At 39.2% G+C, this 24834-nt stretch overlaps 2 protein-coding genes across 4 annotated transcripts in view; one reads left to right on the top strand and one right to left on the bottom strand.

Moving 5' to 3' along the window:
- The first annotated feature begins 236 nt into the window (after window positions 1-236).
- Window positions 237-8505, top strand: TTC14 (tetratricopeptide repeat domain 14). 2 transcript variants are annotated; one of them, XM_041002809.1, is made up of 12 exons: window positions 237-463; window positions 997-1121; window positions 1382-1581; window positions 2364-2448; window positions 2888-3017; window positions 3648-3803; window positions 4172-4243; window positions 4448-4567; window positions 4667-4789; window positions 5540-5657; window positions 6571-6680; window positions 7219-8505. In XM_041002809.1, exons 1-12 carry the CDS (start codon window positions 303-305, stop codon window positions 8147-8149), a joined length of 2331 nt encoding a protein of 776 aa, XP_040858743.1. In that variant the 5' UTR covers window positions 237-302; the 3' UTR covers window positions 8150-8505. The 2 variants fall into 2 exon arrangements, with proteins under 2 accessions (XP_040858743.1, XP_040858744.1); XM_041002810.1 differs by lacking the exon at window positions 3648-3803.
- A 1975-nt stretch (window positions 8506-10480) lies between these two features.
- Window positions 10481-24834, bottom strand: part of CCDC39 (coiled-coil domain containing 39) — a 49680-nt gene continuing 35326 nt past the window's right edge. The window contains exons 13-20 of one of the 2 annotated variants that reach the window (XM_041002738.1): window positions 23675-23883; window positions 18420-18543; window positions 15364-15523; window positions 14845-14951; window positions 13063-13203; window positions 12742-12921; window positions 12516-12601; window positions 10481-11365 (exon numbers count right to left, since the gene is read on the bottom strand). In XM_041002738.1, coding sequence (XP_040858672.1) covers window positions 11218-11365; window positions 12516-12601; window positions 12742-12921; window positions 13063-13203; window positions 14845-14951; window positions 15364-15523; window positions 18420-18543; window positions 23675-23883 — 1155 coding nt within the window. In that variant the 3' untranslated portion in view covers window positions 10481-11217. The remainder of the gene's footprint in view (window positions 11366-12515; window positions 12602-12741; window positions 12922-13062; window positions 13204-14844; window positions 14952-15363; window positions 15524-18419; window positions 18544-23674; window positions 23884-24834) is intronic. The other variant, XM_041002739.1, reaches the window with a different exon arrangement.

Below are 24834 nucleotides of genomic sequence, written 5' to 3'. Positions count from 1 at the left end.
CAATTCCAGTTCCTTCATAAACGTTCTTTTCTTTCTACCTTTCATTGTATTCAACGTAAAAACACCACAGAAATCTTGAGACGCACGCTTCCCACACCGCGCAGGCCCGCGGGCTTCCGTAGTCTCGCTCCGCGTCGCGAGAACGAGGCCGAGTTCCCGCGCCCAGCCGCGAGGGGCGGCTCCGGAGCACTTCCGGGAGGCGGCCGTGTGGCCGCGGGGCTGCGGCGTGGGTGCTGGCGTGTGCCGGCGGCTGCAGGGCGCGGCTGGCCGGTCTGCCGCGGGGCCCGGGGCTCGCCGCAGCCATGGACCGGGACCTCCTGCGGCAGTCGCTCAACTGCCACGGGCCGTCGCTGCTGTCCTTGCTTCGCAGCGAGCAGCAGGACAACCCGCACTTCCGGAGCCTGCTCGTGTCAGCGGGCGAGCCTGCCCGGGGCCCGCCGCTGCCCCCGCCGCTGCCGGGCAGGTGAGCAGACAGACAGTGGGCGCCCTGCTGCGTGTGTCCCACGGGGGTGCGGGCGGCGTGTCCCCCAACGCGAGGTCCAGGCAGTGTTCCCCATCGCAGGGTCCACACGGCATGTCCCCCAACATGGGATGCGAGCGAAGTGTCCCCTACGGGGCTGCGGGCGGAGTGTACCCCAACGCAAGGTCCAGGCAGTGTCCCCAGTTGCAGGGTCCACACGGCATGTCCCCCATGCGGTGTGCGGGCGGAGTTTCCCCCCAACACACAGTGTCCCCCCACGGGGGCTGCGGGTGGAGTGTGCCCCAATGCAGGGTCCACACGGCGTGTCTCCCCACGCAGGCTGCACCCAGCAGTCCCGCACCAGCACGGCTGAAAGCATCTCTTGCAGGCTTCAGCGCCTTCCACATCCCAGTGCAGTGAAGGAAAGTCTGGTCAGAAGTTGGTCTCCCAGGGGCTCGGGGCTCGGGCTGGGAGCAGCTGGAGCAAAGACTTCTCAGAAGCCAGCACGTTCACAAAGTGTGTTTCCCTCTGTTAAGAAAGGAGAAGAGAGTTGACAACACGGAGATACAAAAATTCATCTCCAAGAAAGCAGATCTGCTTTTTGCGCTTTCCTGGAAGTCAAATGCGCCAGCAGATTCTGAAGTCAATGAAGACAGTGAAGGTGAGTGCAGTCTTAAAGAGCTTTTACAAATTGCAGTTTAAGACTGATGGAATTATAACTCCTGGTGAAGGACTATACTATTGTAACAAAATGGGAAGAATCAGTTGGGGGGAGTGGGAATTTTGGGGGTGGGGACAAATCCCAGACTTGTACCCTAAAATTAAAAATTTTTTTAAAAAAATGGCTGTTTAGCTGAGCAGTACTTGGGCAGAAACGGGACTCAAGTGTTGTTGGTGATTTTGTTCTTTTTTTTCCCCCAGATCGTTTCGCAGTCATGCCGCCCCTGGAGCAGTTCATGGAGATCCCGAGTATGGACCGGAGGGAACTGTTTTTCCGTGATATTGAGCGTGGTGACATAGTCATCGGCAGAATTACTTCCATTCGGGAATTTGGGTTTTTCATGGTGTTGATCTGTTTAGGAAGTGGCATCGTGAGAGATATATCCCACTTAGAAATCACGGTAAGTTACTCAACTTCTTAGTGATGCGGATTGCTTCTGTTTCTAATAAAAATCACCTCCGTGCAAACATTATCTCTGCATCTCAAGCTGTAGCGTATCTGTCCGGATATTTTTGGGGAATGAAATAAGCAGAATTGGAAGGATAAAGTAGCTTTTTAAAATTTGCAGCAGTGAGAGAGTTACACAGACAGGTTCTGCATCCCTCGCTTGCTTTGTGTTTTGAATACTCAAGGAGATGTTCCGTGGACATGAGGAGGTTGGCATAGCTTGTACTGCGGGTTGAGCATGATGTTAATTATTGAAGGCGACATTAGCTTCTTGTGTATAAGATGTGTAATCCCTCACTGTAAAGGATGGGGTACTGGCTGTCCAGGCAGGCAGATGAAAAGGAAGAAAAGCAGCTGGTGGCACAGACTGCATTACAGACACGCATTTTGAAAAATTCACCACTCGTTTTCTTTGGAATCCTTGCAATTTCTGGAGAAACTTGTTTTGTTGTTGATGAGGGCAAAGGTTTTTTTGTTTTTTTTTTTTTTGCTTCTTAATTCAGAAGTAGATTTGGTTCCTAAAATTCATGGACTTCTTTGAGACTTTAGTTTTTGAACCAGAAAAAAAAGCATTTGAACACAGAGGTTATTTTGTAACTGAAATCATCAATTAAATGTAGACGTTAAGGTGTGGGTTGTTTTTAATGTTTGTGTCATGTTGAGCAACTGAGATCAAAGAAGACACTGTCCTTACCAAGAATGAAACACCTGATGTTTTGAAACACTTCCTTGCAGGCCCTCTGTCCATTAAGAGATGTACCTGCTCAGAGTAACCATGGAGATCCTTTATCATACTATCAAACTGGTGACATCATTCGAGGTGATGAACTTTCATCGTACTAATTAAAAAGTAACAATGGAGATGGGTGTTTGGCATGGCAGCTGGGATGCAGCTTGGGGTGCCCAGCTCACATGCCTGGGTTGGAGTCCACTCCTTGCCCGCTTCCTGGAATGCCCAGAGGCAGCGAGGGGATCCGTCCCAGGAGCGATGCCCCTGGCGCTCGTGTGGGACGTCTGCTCTGAGTTCTGGGCTCCCGGGGTCAGGCTGGCACAGCCCTGGCCAGTGCAGACACTGGAGAGTGAGCAGGCTGTCTCCTCTGTCCTTGGAGTAAAGTGAAAATGACTTTTAAAAATAAATAACAGTAGTGGGGTTTTTTTTGTTGTTAAATTTGAAAATGAAGTTTCAACATGGGTAGCGTTTATAAAGTTTGTTTTTGATGTTTACATTTTCTTATTAATCAGCACATTCTCTTATTTAGCTGGAATCAAGGATATTGACAGATATCATGAAAAGCTTGCAGTGTCTCTGTATGGCGCATCTCTTCCACCACATCTGTCTGGCATTAAGTTAGGTGTGATTAGCTCTGAAGAACTTCCTTTGTACTATAGGTAAAAATTATTTTTGTTACCTAAAATATCCTTGGTTATGAAATTGCAAATTTTGTTAAACCGACCATAAAGTGAGGTTTTAACTTCTCTTAATGAAAATGTGTTCATTTTTGTTACTTTAGCTTGATAGAAGGAGCCATATAATATTGCTATGCCTTCATATAAAACGTTATTAGAGGGCCTGGCACAGTAGCGTGGTGGTTAAGGTCCTCACCTTGAGCGCACTGGGAGTCCATAGGGGGGGAAGGTTCTGGTCCCAACAGCCCCGCTTTCTGTCCAGCTCCCTGCTTGTGGCCTGGGAAAGCAGTCGAGGACGGCCCAGAGCTTTGGGACCCTGCACCCGCGTGGGAGACCTGGAGAAGCTCCTGGCTCCTGGCTTCAGATTGGCTCAACTCCAGCCATTACGGCTGCTTGGGGAGTGAACCATTGGACGGAGGATCATCCTCTCTGTCTCTCCTCCTCTCTGTATATTTCCCTTTCCAGTAAAAATAAATAAATCTTAAATAAATAAATGTTATTAGAATTTAAACCTTAAATAGTAATGTTATTACTTTAGTAGAAATAGAATGTGCCAACTGTACTACTCACTCTTGTCTTGTGTGTGTGTGTGTATTTGTGTTTTCTTTTAAGGAGGAGTGTTGAATTAAGTAACAATTCTTTGGATTCCTATGAAAATATCATGGAAAGTTCCTTGGGATTTGTTAATCCAGGAGTAGTTGAATTCCTTCTAGAGAAACTGGGAATAGATGAATCTAACCCACCATCGTTAATGAGAGGACTACAAAGGTAGAGTACATCACAGACACTCTCACAGGCGGCGAGGGCACTGTGCTGAGCTTAAGGTGGGCAGCCGAAGGATGCAGCGAGGAAATGCCCAGGGGGTTGAGCCAGGTGATCCATCTCCTGGACAGGACTCCCTTACCTGTGGTTGAACATGTAACCACGTAGAGAGGGACCCAGGCACTTAAGAGAACTTTTTGTATATAATGAAGAACAATATTGTTTGACAGTAATCATTTGTGATAGTTCAAGGATTTTGCTATGTAAATGGAATACAAATTTGGGATTTGTTCTTTCTGTTTTGAGTTTTTCAGACAGGATGTCAAGTATAGTTATTTAAAAAGCATTTACAGTTTAACTTTTTCTTTTAATAGCAAAAATTTCTCTGAAGATGATTTTGCTTCTGCATTAAGAAAGAAACAATCTGCATCTTGGGCTTTAAAATGGTATGAAGAATATATTTCAACAATTGCATTTTCTGGTCTAAAAGGTTAGGGGTAAGACAACCTTGCTTATCATCCAAACTAAAATTAGTTTGTAGATGAATTATGATGATACCTTTTTGACATTAGCTTTTTGTAAGAATATATCATTTCAGGTTGATGCAAACATGCCAGACAAAAGTTATGATTTACAAATGTTTTCTTTAGTGTGAAGATTGGAGTTGATTATTTTAAGGTTGGGCGACATGTGGATGCTATGAATGAGTACAATAAAGCTCTGGAAATAGACAAACAAAATGTGGAAGCGTTGGTGGCACGTGGAGCCTTGTAAGTGAATTGTGGATTTTCAGGAACATTTACAAGATAACTGTAATTAATATTTAAGAATACTTTGCATGATGCATTTAATTTTTACTTCATGTCTAGATATGCAACGAAAGGAAGTCTGAACAAAGCAATAGAAGATTTTGAGCTGGCACTAGAGAACTGTCCTACTCACAGGAATGCAAGAAAATATCTCTGCCAGACACTTGTAGAGAGAGGAGGGCAGTAAGTGTTGAGTTTTATATAACAATAGAAGTCTAATATTCTAGCACAATAAAAGCCTTAATGTAAGGAAATACTATTGTTAACTGATGTCATTTAGAACTTTTGCTTTTAATTTTAGTTGACAATGTCTTCTAAATATAGTCCTCATTGATTTTTTATTTGTCTCTGAGGTTCTTGTCTCAGGTGCTCTGTGTTTTCATCATATAGAAATATAAACGGAAAAATATAAAAAGTAAGCATTCTTTTTCTAGAAATACCCTGAAAGATTTTTGTTTTAATGGTGATTTCAGTCCTAAATTTCATCATTCTATTGGTACAAAGGCAGATATGATAGAGTGTACTGTAGCTGTAAAGTTTTACCGTCTTGTTAACCTATTATTTCATTCTATCAGAACAACTTCTTAATTTCTCACTAGGTAGATAACTGATTCCTGCTTAGTTGTCTTATTACCCACATACCGTTGTCATTCAGCTAGGAGGCAGTGTCACTTAGCTGGTATCATCCAGTTATACAAGCCATAAACACTGCTCATCTTTGACTTATTCTTTGCAATATCCAACCAGTAGACCAAAGGTGATCTTACTGTTTTTACTTTATAGTGATTTTTTTTATAAGAACTAAAGGTGTCTTGTTGAGTCCTTTTGCGGCTCTATAGCTGAAATTTCTGAGTTTTCATAATATAGACCTATGCTCAAGATCCTACAGATGCCTAGACATTGGTTTGTCACATGTCATTGTCTTAAATTTAGGTTGGAAGAAGAAGAAAAGTTTTTAAATGCTGAAAGTTACTATAAGAAAGCTTTGGCTTTGGATGAGACGTTTAAAGATGCAGAGGATGCTTTGCAGAAACTCCATAAATACATGCAGGTGATTCTTTATTTCCTCTTAGATTGCTATTTAATGCTAAAATTTATTTATCTTTAGAGAAAACTGTAGAAGTAAAAGTAAGGCATTTTTAAAATGTCCCCTAATGGGGATTGACATTGCTCCTCTTGCCCCTTCTTAGTTATCCTTAAAAGTAAAAATAACCTGGGAGAAAATTCCTAAAGACTCAGTTTGATATGTGGTTTTGAGAATTGTCCTTGTAGTGAACTTACCTATTGGCTATAAGATTAACCAGTACAGTATTGCCACTATAAACAAGTAACCAGAAAAGAGGGGGAAAAAAAAGCTTTGTAAACATAATTCAGGCATCTTCCTGTAATACTGATGATGATGTTTTCTTATGCATTCTCTTCCGAATTGGACCATTGCTGCTGTGTCTGTGACATCTGGTGCTGTTCGTCCCCATCCACAACTGGAAAATGGTTTCATACGTAATCATGCATCCAACTGGGCTGTGCTATTTGTAAAATGGTTTGTATTTGAACATGGTGATTCCTTCCTCAATTCATCTTAATGGAACGATTTTGGATTTTATTTGTAAAATTTGTGTCCCATTTGAATTTTTTAATTTTTAAAAATGATCTTCTTGTATTTTATGTTTTCTACCCTTCTTGCACTGTGGGTCATGGGGTACCACTGCAATGGCGTCCCCTTTTTTCATGGGATACCGACTGCAATATGGTCTTCAATACTACACTGGCCATCCCAACGATTAATGCCAACATATGTATGATTCGTTATTTTTAATGTCTTAAAAAATGTATTTTATGCCGGCTGTATGATCATTGGTTATAACAAATGGGGTTTCTGGTTGGGGGTGGTCTTTTGAATGCTGGGTTTTATATACTATGCTATTTTTAACGTGTTGTTTTTTTTGATATCTGGGTTCTAAAAGAAATCTTTGGAATTAAGAGAAAAACAAGCTGAAAAAGAAGAAAAGCAGAAAACAAAGACAATAGAAACAAGTGCAGAAAAGTTGCGTAAGCTCTTAAAAGAGGAGAAAAGGTAAACTATAATGTTCAGTATTTTTTAACTTAAGGCAGCTACTAGTTTGAACCCAAAAGCCCGAATGGAGGTAAAGTAAGTATAAGAAGTTTTTCAAGTGATAAACAGTGAGTTAAAAATCCTTAACAAGTATGTGTGTCACTTTTTCTATAGGAGAATAAGCAGAGTAGAATCTAAGGTTACAATCTTTAGAGGAAAAAAAAAAGAAGATTGACCTTAGAAATAAAATACAGGCTGTTATTTTAATTATATTAGGGAGAAATAAAGCAGTGTTTCTTGGCTGGCAGTGGTTTTCTTCCCAAGGAGATATTAGTGCTTCAAAAAGTTCCTGGAAAAAGGGAATTGAGATGTTTAATTTGGTGGCCTCCCCCCCCAAAAAAATCAAAGCATAGTTTTTTCATAATGTGCATTTTCCTTGAGCATTTTGATGAACTCTTAGATCATTTTTCTGAAATCTTTTCTGGAAACAGGATGAAAATCAATGCTTATATAGGAATATCTGTTTTTAACATGTCTGATGAATTAACTGCTTTTTTAGGCTGAAGAAGAAAAGAAGAAAATCTACTTCTTCTTCTTCAAGTGTGTCTTCTGCTGCTGAGTCAGTTTCTTCTTCCTCCTCCTCCTCCTCCTCCTCGTCTTCTGGTCACAAAAAGCACAAGAAGCACAAGAGGACCCGCACAGAGTCTGCTCGGAGTTCCAGAAGGCATTCATCCCGGGCATCCTCCGGTCAGGTAGATCAGAATAGGACAGATGAGTGCTATCCAGTGCCAACCAATACTTCGGCATCTTTCCTTAACCAAAAGCAAGAAGTGGAAAAACTGCTGGAAAAGCAAGATAGGTTACAATATCCAAAGACACAGGTGAAAGAGAAGGAAAGATGCCCTCTCCCTTCATCTTCAGGTGAAATCCCGGATGATAACAGAGGTAGGTCTGAAGATTCAAAAGACTTTGATAATAGCTATAAAACCCAGGCAGGTAGCAGCAAAACAGAAAAGCCATGTAAATCAGAAAGACATTTTTCTGGCAGGAGAAATTCCTCAGATTCCTATTGTAGGAATTCAGAGGATAAGACAAAAATGTATGGTTCTAGGAGGTTTGAAAAAGATACAGAGGGGAGAAAAGAACACTACCGCAGGTGGGAGCCAGGTTCTGGGAGGTATTCCACCTCGGCAGCAAGCTCAGACTACCCCTGGAGGTCGGGGGAAAAATACAGAAAGTACACTCACTCTGGGTCCCGTGATTTCAGCAGACATGAGCCCAGGTATCGATTAAATACAAGTCAAGGAGAATATGAAAGACAGGACAGTTATGGGGAGGAAACTAAAGCAGAGGTTCCAGAAGCAAGCAGATTAAATAGTCAAGAGCAGTCAGATAGCAAAGTTAAGAAAGATTTACCTCAAAATCTACTCAATATATTTAATCAGATAGCTGCATTTGAGAAAGAAAAGGGAAATAAGCCAAAAAATTAAGATGCCAAAAAAATCAACACCATTATATTAAATGCTGTTAATAAAAATGTTAGGGTATTTCAGTAATCAACAGTCCAGTGCAGAGTTTATAAAAAGCAGTGCTTTTCTCAAGCTTTATGTTTCAGTCACGATTTTCAGGATTTTGATATGTACAGTATATTTCTTACTCTGACAATAGAAACCTCTTCCCCTAAAGCTAATTCTCTGAATGTATTGTTTCTTCATTGTATTATGAGGGTTGAGACTTCCTGGGCTCAAATGACTCATTGTGAGGAAATTGATTTTGTGCATTGAACAGTTTTTCATCAAATATTACTTTACTCGCTTTTCTTCTGTTGAATTAAAAGCCCAGTTTTTGAAAAAGTTTCTGCTTGAGTGTTTCTTGAATACTAGTGTATGTATAGCCATCATTTTTTAAAGTATTTTCTATGGTTTATTTAATTAAAATGGTTGGGGAATGGCAGTTGGCTTCCATCCTGCTTAGTACCATAAGACCATGAAAGCTGAATTAAGAGCCCATTTCACTTCTCTATTTCATCTCTTCACTAACATTATAACCGTAAGAAAGTTTTTAACCTTAAATTTGGCAAGACTCTTAAGAGACCATATTCCAAGCAAGGTAAGAATATGAAAAGATCTTTTCAGCATGCAAAGCCATGCCAGAGAAGCACACAGTAAATGCAATTTTCTTTTAGGGAAAGAGAATTGGAAAACTGTCCTGGTATTGCAGATGTTCAGTCAAGAAGGTACTAGGCATCTTCTTAAATAATTTAGGGCTGGCCTGCATTTCTTACAACTTCTTGATGCTTCCCTGGTGTCCCCTTTCTCAAGGTCTGAGCAAATACCTTGACCATCTAGAGCCTGGCTGTACTCTACATTTCAGCAGCTGGAAATAAAGAAGAGATTTGGATTGTAAATATCTTCTCAGATTGACTCTAAATGGTATAGTGTAGTCTTGGGAGAGGTAGATAAAAATCAAAGGTGTTGGTCATCAGAAGCTTTCACTATAGGATGGTTGAGGCTGTCGATGCTGCCGTTGATGACAACACTAAATGGTATAAGTGAATGTGCACATGAGCATCCATCTACCAAGGCCTACCTGTGCAAAGTAGAATGAGAAGAAACTTCCACTTCTTTGTTCTGCCTTGCAGTTCTTGCCCACAGTAAACTACCACATTTTTAAGCATAACTGAGGTTACTATTTATGTCCTTCAATGGGAACCTAATCGAAAAGTCTTAAAATTTATTTAAGTGAAACTAGGAAAAAACCCTTGTTAGAAACAATAGAAATATGTCAGTTGCTTAGCCATCACTCTACACCAAGACAGGGAGCTTCAGCTGGGTCGCATGCATTTAAAACTTCAGTGCCATTCCTACATAGTCCTACATGGTGATGTTGCTAAGGAGGAAACTGCCTGTTGATATGGCCTAATACAGTTTACTGTTTTTGCACACACCATTTTGTTTGTCTAAATTTAGAAATTCCATTTCTTTCTGTGACATGATAAAATTAGCCAGTTTCTTCAAGAAACTCATTACAGCAAATAATAATAATAAAGATGGAATTATTTGTCTGCCATCTCCAGTGACATCTTCACTGTCTCAGCATAGCGCATTTTTTGCACATACTCGGGCTGGCTATATTGTGACTTCTAGAATTAGATGAAAAGTGGGATTCTGGATGTTAAGAGAACTCCAGATTAGGAATTAGAGGGGTTGATCCCACATCTGAAAATAAAACATTAGCATTGTTTTACTGTAGTCACAATTAAGATTTTAAGAGTTCTATGTGAACCTCTGCGCTAAGAATCGAATTATTCAGCAGATACGCTGCGTTCATGGTCGCGACTCGGTAACAGACATTACAGTGCAGTTACTGTATGCCAAGGCTTGTGCACTGCTCATATTATCCATATCCAATTATCCTAGCAATAGGACACTGTTACTGTTGAATTCCAAGGGGAAAGGCAGAGAAGTTAACCATCCACAGACACAGAGCTTGTAAAACCGCACCTGCACCCCCCACCCCGAGTGCAGTTTTTTAATATCAAGTCCAGAAATTTTACAAAGCAGTGATTCATCCACAAATTACCTTTTTCCCATCTTACTCATTGGACTTCCCTGTGCCTGTTTTGTAAGCAGAACTAAAAATGATAGGAGAGATTACCACTACTGCATTTCAGAAAGAAATGAAAATGTTCACAGTTGTCAATAAATTTATTTTCCAGTATTTGAAGGAAACAGTCATTTATTGACCCAAATTCTGATGTTAAATGGAATCCAGACTTGCAACCTAGTAGTGCACACTTTGTAAAATTCAAAGTGTTGGACATGTTGCAATAAAGAATTAACTGGAAAAGCTAATTCTGGATCTGAAGTTGTATCTCCACTATCAATTTATAGAATCCCTATTGCAACTAGAATCACATCCAACTTTATTAAGTCAAGGAAGTTTCAAACATTTATGCTTTATCTTTGGCTGTATCTTGACAGCAAATGTTAAACACATATGACTTGTTTCACAGGATGGAGTAATTCAGAAACCTAAGGCATTTTTCATTAATATACAATGTGCCTTTCTGATGAATTGTTTTCTTTGATGGGAGGGAGGTAATGATTTTTTGGTTAAAAATTACATCAAGATGAGAAATTGCTTGTAACAGGTTACCCACCCACCCCCAAAAAATGTTTGAGTTGTTATTTTTAGAAACTCTTAACAGTAAAGTGATTCTACCAGAACAATAGCCTAAACATGTTTAGGCATAGTTTGATAAAACAGTTGTGAAATGTGTTTTATAAAACAATGAAAATCAAAATTATAGTGAAAAATATTTTCCTCACACTTGTATAATATGTAACTTTGTCAAAAATCTGCTGTTACTTCTTTTTGCATGAAGAAAATAATATGAAAACTAACTAGCAGTAGGTGCTGGATAAGAACTGGTCATTCTATATGTCTAACACTTTTTTCATTTGACATCTATCATTATAAAGCACTCAAAAACATAGAAAAGGATTTACTGTTTTAAAATAGATTTTTGCATTTACAGCTAGTTGAGAGTAAACGTTCATTTGCTGCCCTTCTTGCTGCTGGGGCTACTGCTAGCTCTAGCTGGCTGAGTAGTGCTGCCCTCCGGCGCAGAGGAGTCTGGGAAGCTGAGCTCTAATATTTTAACTGAGGACTGAGATGCAGAAGAACTCGTACTCTTAGATGACCTAGAAGGAAGAAGAATTATGCTAAAGTCAATGCAAGTTTTATATTTTAATATTGACCTCTCCCACCCTCCTATTACTGGGGTATAAAAGATATCACGATTCCCTAAGGAGTCAAAAAGTAGCAGTGCTAATAAATTCTAGAAGTATGATTAATAAAAACTGTCTAAAACAATAGTTTCAATAGTTCAATAAATATAGTACGTTTTTATGTGAGAAAAGTTTTCAACTGGAATCCATTTCTTAGCATCACTCAGCATTAAAGGTTTTGCAAGATTGTTGCAAGGGCAAGAGGATTTCTAGCAAGAATAATTAAAATGTGTATTTTAAATTAAAAAAAAATTTTTTTGGAAAGTCAGATATACAGAGAGGAAGATCTTCCAATTGATGATTCACTTTCCAAGCAGCTGCCACAGCCGGAGCTGAGCTAATCCAAAGCCAGGAGCCTGGAGCCTCTTCTGGGTCTCCCATGTGGGTGCATGGTCCCAAGGCTTTGGGCCATCTTTAATTGTTTTCCCAGGCCACAAGCAGGGAGCTGGATGGGGAACCAGTGGGGAACCGGTGCCCATATGGGATCCTGGCGCATGCAAGACAAGGACTTTACATAGTGGACTCTAAGATGTGTAACTTAAAATGAAGAGGAAGAGGAGAGACATGCTGAGAGAAAGCATACAACTTTGAAATGACACATTTTTAAAATACATTTCACGGAAGTATGGGTACCTCGTGAAATCAACTAGTAGGAACTAGTAGGAAGTGTTAAGCAACTGCTAACTATTCCAAAATGAGGATCATCATTAGTAACTTTTCCCAACAGAGAATAAAATTGTTGATTAAAGTATCTCTGATGACAGATTCCTAGATAACAGTAAGTTTCAGAAATAAAATTTTAAAAATACTTTCCTTTTTAGAAAAGCATCGCAAATCCTGATGTGAAATTTTATGTCCATCTAAGTTGCCCTTGGGTAGTTTAAAAAGTATCTCTTCCCTCATCCCCCAGTTTCACCTCCAAATTCTAACTGCAGCCGCCACATTTCAGCTGTCTGGACCCAGAGTCCATGAGCCAGTCCGTCGTGCTCGTGTGTGACTGACGGGGTTCCCAGGGCAGCAGCTGGGAGGGTGAGGTTTTTTCTTTTTTTAACCTTCCGCATACCTTGCTGACAGCAGTGAAATCTGCGAGGCTGATCTAGAACTGTGACGGCTGCCTTTGGGACCGGCTGTAGGTAGTTCTAACCCATTCTGAAATGATATTTAACAGCAATTCATTACTCCTACTCCATTTCAGAAGAAAAATTATTTTAGATTTCACTCTATGATGAGCACTATAAATTTGTTTTCATTCAGTGTTAAGGAGGTTTTCCTGGAGGATACCCTAGTACCTGTTGAAAGTATGTTTGTAGTATTAGATGGAGCTCAGCATTTCCTTCTATGACATCAGCTAACATTTCATCGATGACCTTGTGAAATTGTTTAACTTCACGAAGTTTGATGTCTTGTTCCTCTAGTGTTTCATTTTTTGTTCCTTTCAGAAGACGGATTTCTTTTGTGAGTTTAGCACACTGTTGGTAAGTGACAGTCGATTATTACATATGCCTGATTCCCAAGACTTGATTTTTAACGCTAAAGGGGTATTGTGTTTGCCATTTGGGACAATAAAAAGAAGTAAATGTGACAGGGTAGTTTTTGCAAGACATCAGTACCTGTTTAGTTACTCTTTCCAATTTTGGCTTTTGCTCCTCAGTTTCCTTCCGCAGTTGAAATGAATAGGCTTGCTTCTCTGATACTTTCTCTTGGACATTATTTAATAAGTGTTCTATGACATCTAGAGTATTTTCCATGCTCTGCAGAAATAAAGTATTGAAATACCTGTTGGTTATAATCAAAAGCTGTATTTTATTGGTTGTTCCTATGATTTGAACATGGTTTATTCTCCTAAACTCATGCAGGTTTTTTGTTTAAGATTTATTTTTATTGCAAAGTCAGATGTACAGAGAGGAGGAGAGACAGAGAGGAAGATCTTCTGTATGATGATTAATTCCCTAAGTGACACTGAATCCCACTCCAAAGCCAGAAGCCAGGAGCTTCTTCCAGGTCTCCCAATGCGAGTGCAGGATCCAAGGCTTTGGGGTGTCCTCAACTGCTTCCCCAGGCCACAAGCAGGGAGCTCAATGGGAAGTGGGGTGGCCAGGATTAGAACCAGCGCCCATATGGGATTCTAGCACATGCAAGGTGAGGACTTTAGCTGCTAGGCTACGGCACAAGGCTCTCATGCAGGTTTTTCATCCACAATTTATATATCACTGGTAGGAAGAGGGTAGAAACAATCAAGTTATGGTGTTCAGAGGTGGGGGTCTTTGGGACATGGTTAGATTTAAATAAAGTCAGTGGGGTGGAACGCTATGGCTAGATCCCAAAGACTGAGAGGGAGGACAGATCCAACACACAGACACAGGCATGTGTGCCCCTGATCTGCCACACAGCACCATGTGCTGCTCCAGGCTCTGCCAACAGGAAAGCCATCAGCAGAAGTGAGCTGCACAACCTTCTTCTCTTTATAAAGTAGACCACCTTCAAGTATTTCCTTTCATTAATGAAAAACAGAGTAATATGCTTGCAATTCATCACATAATTCACATACGATATAGTATACAAGAACTCTTGGGGCCTCGCATGTTGGTGTAGCAGCGAAAGTCCTCACCTTGAACACACCAAGATCCCATATGGGAGCCGGTTCTAATCCCGGCAGCCCTGCTTCCCATCCAGCTCCCTGCTTGTAGCCTGGGAAAGCAGTTGAGGACGGCCCAAAGCCTAGACGCTGTACCTGTATAAGAGACCTGGAGGAAGTTCCTGGCTCCTGGCTTGAGATTGGCACAGCCCTGGCCGTGGCGGTCACTTGGGGAGTGAATCATCAGATGGAAGGTCTTCCTCTCTGTATATCTGCCTTTCCAATAAAAATAAATAAATGTTAAAAAAAAAACTTAGTGGAAAATAGGTATAGTTGTCTTAATCAGGGGTTAAGTACTGTATGTTATTTAACTGTAAAGTATTTTATATTGAATAAAAAATAACTGGCTATTAAAAGCATGAAATTTAAAATATTCAGAATTTATAACTTCAGTTTAATGAGTTCAAACAATTTCTATCGAGGGACTGCCTATGTTCTTTGGCATTTCAGGCAATTTCCACTAACTACTTACCTTTCAATTTTGTTTTACAGGAGAAACTTACTACAATTGTAATAAAATTAAAGTTCATTAAGAAGAGCATAGTTTGCTAAGATTACTCAACTAAGTACAAGTAATTGTTAATGTTCAGCATTGAGATATAACCACTTAGTACCTGGATCACTTGTTTTTCTCTTAATTGACTCTATTGCACTCTAACAGTTGACTTGCATGAAAAGGTTCTAAGAGAACCGCAGTAGTGATAGTGGTAGTTAACTTTTATTGAAGATTTACTAAATTAGAACCTGTATTATTTACCTGTATATCTTCTTGAAGTTCTCTGATTTGTTTTTGTTTGTATCTGTATTTTTCATCAACGGCTCTTTTCTGGTCTTCTAGTTGAATTTTTAATTCATACTCATCACCTAGTATTCGGGGAATTTTTAGCATGAGTTTTCAACATTGCTATTCAGAAAGCAATTTACATATTATACAGAGAGTACCGATCATCTAATTTTTGCTACGAAAGGTTAAATCCCTTATATCTCTTTAGGAAAAACAGTATAGTCAAAAATATAGCTATTATTTTGACAACACAGAGCAGAAATACGCTGCATTTTACACGTTTTTACTTTCCCTAGAAAAATGATAAACTATCGCAGTGATAGTCATACCTTAGTAAACCACTGAGAGTAACAAAGGGAGGGAGGACAAAAAGTGAGCTGTTGTGACCCTGTGACACCTGGGACAGGACTGTTCTCCATGTCTTACAGTGTTCTTTAAATGACTACAGTTTTCACTATGTACATTTCTTTCAAAAATTAAGCTCCTACGTACTAGAAGGGGTAACTTTTTTAAAAGCTTGTTTGTAATTGTTGTTGCAGTTCTTCAGCACTTGCAATGTATTTTCTAGAGCGTAGATTTCTTTTTCAGCTTTGTTGATCTTTGCATCCAAACTGTCACCTTCTCTTTGAAGCTCCTCCTTTTCTTGAGCAGCCTGTGGAAGTACAGAATGGAAGTGACTGGAGAAGCTGGCAGGAGAGGAGCTGTCTTTCTGTGGGGCAGAAAAGTCAACTCACAGCAGTGCCAGCTTTAGCATAGGGCCTGCAGACAGACAACAATCCTTGTGTTTTTAAAGACCAAATCCTGAGACTTCCAAAATACCGTCTACAGGATACAAAACCAATTTTGAATTAACCAGTACATACATAAAAACTCCAGAAAAAAAACTGAAGCAGACATTTAAAAAAAAAAAAAATGACCACCAAGATGAATAGTTAACTGGAGGGAAGATTTGAAATAAGGCATTAAATCACAAGCAAGAAAATTTTGCCTGAAAAAAAAATTCAGGGATGCTTTCTCATTGATGTCAAGTCATGGAGAAGAATAAAAAACCAAAAAAGAATTTTAAAAATTATTTAATATTTAATATAAAAAAGACCATGATAAATATGGATGAAAAGATGAGGCCTATGAATCACAAATATAATCTCTTTCATAAGCAAGAATGTATTTGATAACTTTGGAAGGCAGTGCCAACTAGTTGGTGACTGTCCTAGCCCAATCTGGCACTAGGCTAGATCTCCAAATCTATACCCAAGAAATTTTAAATAACTCCTTACATTCTGACAGAAATAGCATACAGATATATTAAAAGTGCAAGAAAACTAATTTTCGGTCCAAATAAGCTAATCTCTTATTAAAACTGATTGAATTCCTAAATATGCAGATTTAAACCACAACGTGGTCACTGAGAAGTGTGTTAGTAATCTTGATTCTTAACCTTTCTATTGGAAATTTGTTATGCTTCAAAATGAGTTGCACATGTTTTTGTAACATTACATTTAAAAAAATGACATCTAAGTCTTTTTTCAGTTCAGAATCGCCATCCATTTCATTTGAAAGCTAGTGGGACAAAGAACCAGGGCAGCCATATTTTAGACTACCTACTGATGACTTAAATTTTTCTGAGCTCAATTTCCTCATTTTTCAAAGGAGTTGGACTTGTTCATCCTACACAATTCCCTGCTCTAATTCCTCATTTATTTCTAAATGCTGAAATTATGATTCCATCTGTTTCTATATTGGATTTATAATGTAGAACTTTATTTTGTGTTTAAATGGCTGGTATTTACAAATTTTCATAAGCTTTCCAAGATTTCAAAATATTTTTAAGTACTTTAATTGGAAAGTTTCATTACTTATGCTATATTTTTCAATCTGGCCCTATAAGATACTGGAGTTGACAAAGAAAAACAATTATGCGTTTCCCATAGGCCAAGGGTTGTTAGTACCAAAAAGGGGATATGGGTTGAACCATGTCCATGAATATCTCAGAATGTGACCTGATTTGAAAATGAGATTTTTGAACTTGGAGTAAAGTTTCAATGAGGCTACTAGTGTAGGTCTTAATTTGATAATAAATTTACAAAAATGGGAAGCTTAAACACAGAGTGTATAGGCAAAGCTGTGTGAAGACAGGCAGTGACATGTGATGATGAAGACAGGCACCAGGATGGAGCACCTGCAAATCAAGAGACACCGAAGATCACCAGGAGCTAGAGGAGACAGAACACCTAATCCCTCGTAGTCCTCAGAGCAAAGCAACTGTGCCAACAGCTTCCATCTTGGATTTCTAGGGCCGAGAAGTATGGAACAATAAAATCGTTTAAACCCAAATGCTTCTGTTAGAGTAGCCAGAAGAAACTAATAAAAGGGCCACTGTAGCATGAACACAGACAATTCTTGAATGAGGGATGAGTGGATTATGTCTCCAATTATTTACAAAACAAGTACAGACCATCGGACAGGGTCCGTGGTTTTCTGATGTCTGTTCTATAATGCGCAGAAACAACACAGGCTAGCAGCACTAGGTGAGAGCTATAAACCACACATGTGTCCATTCAAGAGAGCTTTGACACTGGGACAGACATTTAGTAAATCTGTCAGAATTTCCAGCGGAAAAGTGAAAGGCCTATCATCCTGAATGCATGTACACCTGATAAAAGACTATAAATGAAAGCCTGGGAAATTAAGGAGACACATAAAGAGAGGAAAAGAAAATCCACCAAAGCTGTCAATTAACGCATGCTGTGGGAGATACCATCTCTATCCGTGTATGGGGAAATGAGTCAGTTGCAATTTCTGTTCTCTATGTGTAATGTCAGTAACTTCCCAGATCTATCCATAAAGGAATTTACACGTTTGGGGTACCTTCAACATGGAAAAGATGGCTGCTATCGCAGTACTGATGAAGGGAATCTCTTTGGATTCGCAACCATATCTGAATTTCACTTAAATATTACTACATGAAGTCAACCAGGAGATGGCAGACAACTCTGAAACATCGAGTTCCACCTGATCTTTGCTTCACATATAGCATTGACAATGCAACAATAGCAGGCTTCCTCTCTGAACAGCTGCCATACCTGTACTACAGTGAACCGGAGTTTAACATTCAGCAATGGTACAGCTCTTGGGACATGAGAAATCCAGAGGATGGTATAGCTCTGACGAAGTCAAGCTTCCGCATACTGAATAGCAAAGTACACTGAGATAACAGGTCTTAGGGTATACCAGATTATCAGTCAGCTGAGTGGAAATGGCACAACACAGTGATGGCCAACAGTAGAATGACCTGAACTCAAATGAAGGGTTTGGGGCACCAGAGAACAATGCTGTGACCACATCAACTCGAACTATATAGAGTTAGTAGTGCTTCAGCGTCCCTACCTAGCTACTGATGTTGTGGCTTTCGCTACTAGTGGCCCTAATTAAGTGAGATAGTTGCTAGATTTTCAGGGATAAGAGTGATACTATTTGTTTTTTTTACTAACAGTGAGTTAGCAAAGGCTACTTCTTGCTATCACAACTGTAACATCAGTTAAGATTACCTTTATTACATAATAGGCCTGTGTTTTCTCCTCTTCTCCCTCAGGAGGCATCATAACAACAGTCAGAATTTCATATCTGTTCTTCAGCTTATCAATTTTACTTAGTCGCTCATGATACTCTGCACTAAAATGAAAAGACGACAAAAACAAAAACATACTTAAAAGACTATCATGTCCATATTGGAGACATTTGTGTTTATGTTATTAATGAATTCAAACGGGCTTTTCTCATTATTAAACATTTATTTATTTTAAAGAGATCAAGAGAGACCTTCCATTCACTGTTTTTTTCTTCAGATGGCTGCAATGGCCAGTATTTGGCCAGGATGAGGCGAGCAATAAGGAGCTTCATTCTGGTCTCCCATGTGGGTGGCAGAGGCTCAAAAAAAAAAAAAAAAATAGATCAGAAGTGGAGCAGCCCGTAAGTGAAACTACCCAAATGGGATGCCGGCACTGCAGGCAGTAGCTTTACTTGCTATACTATATTGCCAGCCCCTCATTTCAAGTTTAATAATTAGTGTAAAGAGTCTTAGGCTTTACCTGCCTTGAATGTATAGATGGTGGGGGGGGGCAGAAGATAATTTTCCCAGCAAACATCTTTATTGCTCATAGTGCATCAAATATCAGGAGTGTCTCTTTTTTGCATTGGGAACCCTTTTGTTCCCTTCATCACATGGGCAAAGAGGAGCATGAAGGGATCTTGCACACAAACTGAGTTTGCATGACAGGTGAAGAGTGCTAAGGTGAACCAATTATTTGATAATGGGAAGTAAGTAAACATGGCTAAATTTTGCTCCAGGTTTTGATGGTGTGTGCTATTCATACATCTATTAAAACAGAGTGCAGGACAGGGCAGTTACTGCTTCTCTTTGCAAAATGAACACAAATATGAAAAACTAATGGAAAACTTTCACCCAACACTGATTTCTAAATTTGTCACTTTTTTCTTAAGAATAACATATTTTCTTGACATCTTTAAAATTTAAATAACAAAACTAATGTTAACAAACGCACAGCAATATGCAGAGTGACGCATTTGGCATAACCTCATGAAAGTCAGCCATCCAAACTTCCAGTTTTCCCACCCTTAGAGAAAACTGATGCTAAAAATATACTTAGAGCTAAAAGTTTTGCTTTTTCTCACTTGCAGTTATCACTATTTTTCATAAGAAATTACTCATGCTTTATGTAATTATAAAATATGTTTTGGCCTATAAGCTTAAGATGATGGGCACAGAACCAGTGTTATCTCTCCGCCTTCTGAGTCTGGAAAAAAAAATAAATAACACATTTGGGAAAAATATACACAAGATTTTATCCATTCACTTATGGAAGAATAGAAAACAAGGATATGATTAATAGGGAAAAAAGAGTATAGAAAAAAATCCAAACTCAGAAATGATAAGTTAGAAGAGTATGAGTGATCTCTGAGGCTGCTGTCAGTGGGTGGTTGATAAAAGTGGTGTCCACAGAATACTTGGGTCACCACTTTGGGCTCTTCTAGGTAAACAGGGATGTTTTAAAGTCTTCACTCAGAATAATGATCTCAACTTTTTGTAGCTAAGGACCCGTAAGTGATAAATTAGCACAGACCCTATAATCAGATCCCCTCCCCAATACTCATTTCAGCAAGAGATCTGTTGGTGACAGATATATATCTAATTCAGATACTTCTTACTGGCAGCTCTGTCAGTAGCCACTGATTGTTAAGTAAGCATTTATTAAAAAATAATAACGGGAAGCCAAGGGTTATCATTTACATAAACTTAACAGCATGAATGGAAAAAAATAAAACACAAATGAACAAGGAACAGACCTTGTGAGAAAACAAAAGAACCACAGATTAGAACAGAACTTTCAAAGTGTTCTCATCAATAGCCTTGAAAGTAGGATGCTGCCTCTAAAATCTCTCCATGAGACGAGATGAGCATCGTTGGAAGGCAAGCAGCTGGGAAGGAATAACTCGTGCAAGAAAGCTTTCCTTTTCAGGTTAACAACAGAAAGAATACAGATTCTATTAGTAACCTGAGACAGAGGCACCAAAGCTAAGACAAAGAGGACAGTTCGAGGGAGAGGAGATCTGAGAAATCAGAATTTTAAAACATAGAAAGCAGAAAACGAGATAAAAGAAATCTGGTCAGATCCAGTAGGGCCTACGTCCACTAAAAATGAGCAAATATTAGCAGTGATAGTGAGAAAAAAATAAAGTGAAAGAAAATATCTCTCTGAATGAACTGAATGAAACAAAGAGTTCACCAAAGATCAAGCAAGAAAACTAAAAACTGAAAAAATATCCAAGCAATTATAAAGCATCAAATGAAAATTGAGAGATTAACAACAAAAGCCAAGTTCTAGACAAAGCAAGGCAAATTAATCTGGAATCAGATATCTCATAAACAATATTGTAACTTGGGGGAATACAGAGTGACTTTAGCAATACATGCAGTTTGGGGTGAGCAAACATAGAAATGAAAAATGCTAACACTCTTCTGTAGGAACAAAAACCAATAGGGACAATTAATTTTCAAAATTCACAAGTTGAAATATTAAAATATAAAACTTCCAAACAACAAAAAAGAGAGAAAAAATGAAATAGGCAAAAAAAAAAGAAAAAACAATGAAGTGAATAAATGGCAATTTCTTGATGCTTTTGAAAATTTAAGTATCTGTCTCTTCAATTGTCTAGCAATGCTACTCCTAGGTATTTCTCAAGAGAAAAGAAAGCATATGTGCATCCCAAGAACACATATATCCATGACAGATTGATTTACAATGGCTAAAAGCAAAACAAATGCCCATTAGAAGGTGGAGGAATAAACAAATTGGTGTTAACACATCCAATGAAATACATCAGACTGGCAATAAAAAGCAGGGGTTTCCAAACCATGCTGCCTGCCACCTGTATCCACATGGTTCAGAAGCAAAGGATAGCTTTTATGAGAGACAACAACAAAATAAAAATTATAATCCATGAAAAATAAAAATTATGCAGAAATTCAGGTTTCAGTGTTCCAACAGTTTGAAAACATGATTGTGGCTGTCTGCTTTCACCATACAATGACAGAGTTGAATTACTAGAAAAAAATAAAAATTAAAAAGCAGCCTGCAAAGAGCTACCATGTTTTTCATCTTGTTCTTATGAAGTGTGCCAATTCCTGATAAAAATACAGTATTGATACTTACAACACTAGTAAACCTTAATTACTCTGAATAGAATAAATTGGACAATTATAGTACCTACCATAGGAATCCACTCCGATTAAGCTCTTGAAAATGTAATTAAAAACAAAGCATTTTACTGCAGTCCATCTGGAATAACTCACACTCAGTTTTGGTACTTACCAGCTGGTGCTGCAGCCTAGCCCAGCTGCTCACACCTATTCTGGCTCTTATGTGTGCTAGTGGATGTAGCAGCCTGACCTGCCCCCAAACCCAGTTCTCACACTCACCAGAAGAAGCAGCAACCCAACAAGGGAGTCCATGAAGTTCCCCTACCAGGCCCACTCCCTGCCCCGGGTCTTGCATGTGTCAGCAGGTGCTGTGGCTTAGTCTGAGATGGCCTGTCCCCAAACCTTGGCATTCACCAGAAGTTGCAACAGCTGCCTGAGTCCAGCTCATCCCCAGTCCCAGCTCTCACCAGTGGGTGCAACAGCCTAGCCCAGTCTGGCCCATCCCAGCCCTCACGTAAACTGGTGGGTGTTGAGATTGACCCCAGCCTGGGCAACTACAGACAGGACCCAAAATTCAATAATATATAGCTGGCTATTTTTTAAGTTGATAACTTTGTAACTTTTTTTAAGTTACAACTTTTTTTAAGTTAAAAAAAAAAGTTATAACTTTTTTTAAGTTGATAACTATGACCCATGAATGGTGTTATAAAAAAGGTTCCCTACCCCTACTTGAGGGAAAAATTAAGATATTTGTGGAGTGATGAATATGATAAGTAACTTGGCTGCAGTGACTGTCATCAAAATGTATCAACTTGTATCTCAATTATACCTCAAAATGACATCTCAAGAAATTATATCTTAAAAGTAAAACTTCAACTAGACAATAAAAAGCAGGGAAGATAAAGAAAATAAGACGATTTAAAATTCTGCGTAGTACAGTTAAAATAACAGAGTAATATGTTAGCCCTCTTAGCTCAACTAATAAAGCACCTAAAGAAATTTTTTTAAAAATCAACATCAAAAATACCACACTAAACAAGGAACGAAAGTGGACAAAAAGTGAGATCAGAAGTTAATGAAGCAAAGAATAAATTTACACTAGGAAAGAACAATGAATCAATTCTTTTCAAATACTGTTAAAACTGTTTTACTGGAGTGAGTGCTTAGCACAGTAGGGCAACACCACTTAGGATGCCCTCAGCCCAAATGGAAATGCTCGGATTCAAGTTCCAACTCTACTTGCAACTGCAGCTTTCCACCAATGCACACCTTGACCGACGGCAGATGACTGCTCAATCCTTGCATCCCTGCCACCAATACGAGATAGTCAACTTGGAGTTCCTGCCTCTGGCCCCCATCACTAGGAGAATAAACCAGCATAGAAAAGGGAGCGGTCATTTCTGATGACATTAACATTTTCTTTCCAAAAAATTGCTTTAAAGATTTATTTTATTATCATCATCATCATTATTATTTGTATTGGAAAGGCAGATTTACAGAGGTAAAGAGAGACAGAAAGATCTTCTGTCTGTTGGTTCACTCCCCAAGTGGCTGCAAATGGCTGGAGCTGAGCCAATCTAAAACCATGAGCCAGGAACTTCCTCCAGGTCTCCCAGGCAGGTGCAGGGTTCCAAGGCTTTGGGCTGTCCTCTACTACTTTCCCAGGCCACCAACAGGAATCTGAATTGGAAGTGGAGCAGCCAGGACACGAACTGGTGCCCATATGGGATCCTGGTGGATGAAAGATGAGGATTTAGCCACTAGGCTATTGCACTGGCTCCTCAGAAATTCTTAATAGTATTTAAAAACTCAAATAGTTACCTTATGCTGGAGTTGGTGCAGTGGCTTAGCCGGCTAACCCTCCACCTGCAGCACCAGCATTCCATACATGTGCCAGTTCAAGTTCAGGCTGTTGCACTGTCAAATCCAACTTCCTGCATATAGCCTGGAAAAGCAGCAGCTCAGCTCTCAACCTGGCAGCCCTATGCGGGAATGAACCAGCGATGGAAGATCTCCCTCTCTCTCTCCTCTCTGCAAATCTGCCTCTCAGATCAAAATAAATAAATCTTCAAAAGGGAGAGTGACCTTATGCGTTGGCGTTCCTGGTCAGCGTATCTGATTTGTGAAACAAGCATTGTCTTGTGGACCCGGATTTCCTCCGTCCGCTCGGCCATGGCTGTGTGTAACTGCTGCTTTCTCTTTTCCAGGGACAGAACTTCTTCGGCCTTACTGTGAAGCATCTGTCGCGTACGTTTAACTTCAAGTTTTAAGAGATTGTCCTCTATCATCAAATCCTACCAACAAAAAAATTATAAAATATTAAAATAATTTTTGTTTTACAACTGAATCAAGATTATTTTTATTCCCACATATGCCAAATTTTTCGAATTCAACCGGTGACTAAGACATTGACTAAAGTTGAATTTGTAATTGCTTTAGAGTCATGACGGTTGTATTTTCTTTCAAGGAAAAGGTCTATGGCTATCTGCCACAAGTTTCCATAATTCAATTTTAAATTCAACCTTTACTTTAAAAAGAACTTACTTCTAATATCGAAAATTCAAATGTCCAGAAGCTTATGAAATCCTGTAGATGAACTTTTTTTATACTTTAAATTTCACACAACAGGAAAGTGAATTTTTACTTTAGAACAATTTACTCATGAATAGAGAACTAAAACCAGTGATAAATGTTCAGAGTCTCCAGAAACAAACACTCTAGAATATAAGATTGTACTGTTTCATAAGCAGCTTTTTAATTGCAGAAAGATTAGACCCTTATTTAACATGTATTAAAAATATATTCTAAATATTTTTAAGAGCTTCCTGTAACCAAGATAACTGTGAAAACAAGAAAATATTTGATTTTTTACTGTGATGAGTTTCTATGCATAAAAATTATAAAGGCCAAAACTTACAATATTGAGCGTAGAAGTTAAGACACTTATAATGCCACAGCAGGATACCTGGGCTCAATACCCAACCACTGCTCCTGACTCTAGTTCCGGGTGAACGCAAACCCTGGCAGACAGCACTGAAGGTCAAGTACATGGTGCTTGCAGTCAGAGGGGACACCTTTGCAACCTCCTGGCTTCAGCCATAGCCTAGACGGGGATGGCACTTGTAGGCACTGGGGCAATGAGCCAGCAGAGAAGGTATTTCTCTCTCTGTCTCTCTCTTCTGCCTTTCAAATAAGTTAAATGTTTTTAAATAAAATTAAATGTCACCAATTTTGAAGTTGCAGAC

This window comes from Ochotona curzoniae, unplaced genomic scaffold (genome assembly GCF_017591425.1).
Source record: "Ochotona curzoniae isolate NIBS_2020 unplaced genomic scaffold, NIBS_Ocur_1.0 scaffold_2587, whole genome shotgun sequence".
Classification (NCBI taxonomy): domain Eukaryota; kingdom Metazoa; phylum Chordata; class Mammalia; order Lagomorpha; family Ochotonidae; genus Ochotona; species Ochotona curzoniae.
The sequence above is the reverse complement of the archived record's forward strand: the minus strand, read 5'-3'. Positions and strand labels throughout refer to the sequence as shown.

Coding starts and splice junctions, on each gene's coding strand:
- TTC14 (XM_041002809.1), top strand. CDS start 303: ATGGACCGGGACCTCCTGCGGCAGTCGCTCAACTGCCACGGGCCGTCG. Junction 1,582..2,363: donor TATCCCACTTAGAAATCACG/GTAAGTTACTCA, acceptor ACTTCCTTGCAG/GCCCTCTGTCCATTAAGAGA. Junction 3,018..3,647: donor GAACTTCCTTTGTACTATAG/GTAAAAATTATT, acceptor TTTTCTTTTAAG/GAGGAGTGTTGAATTAAGTA.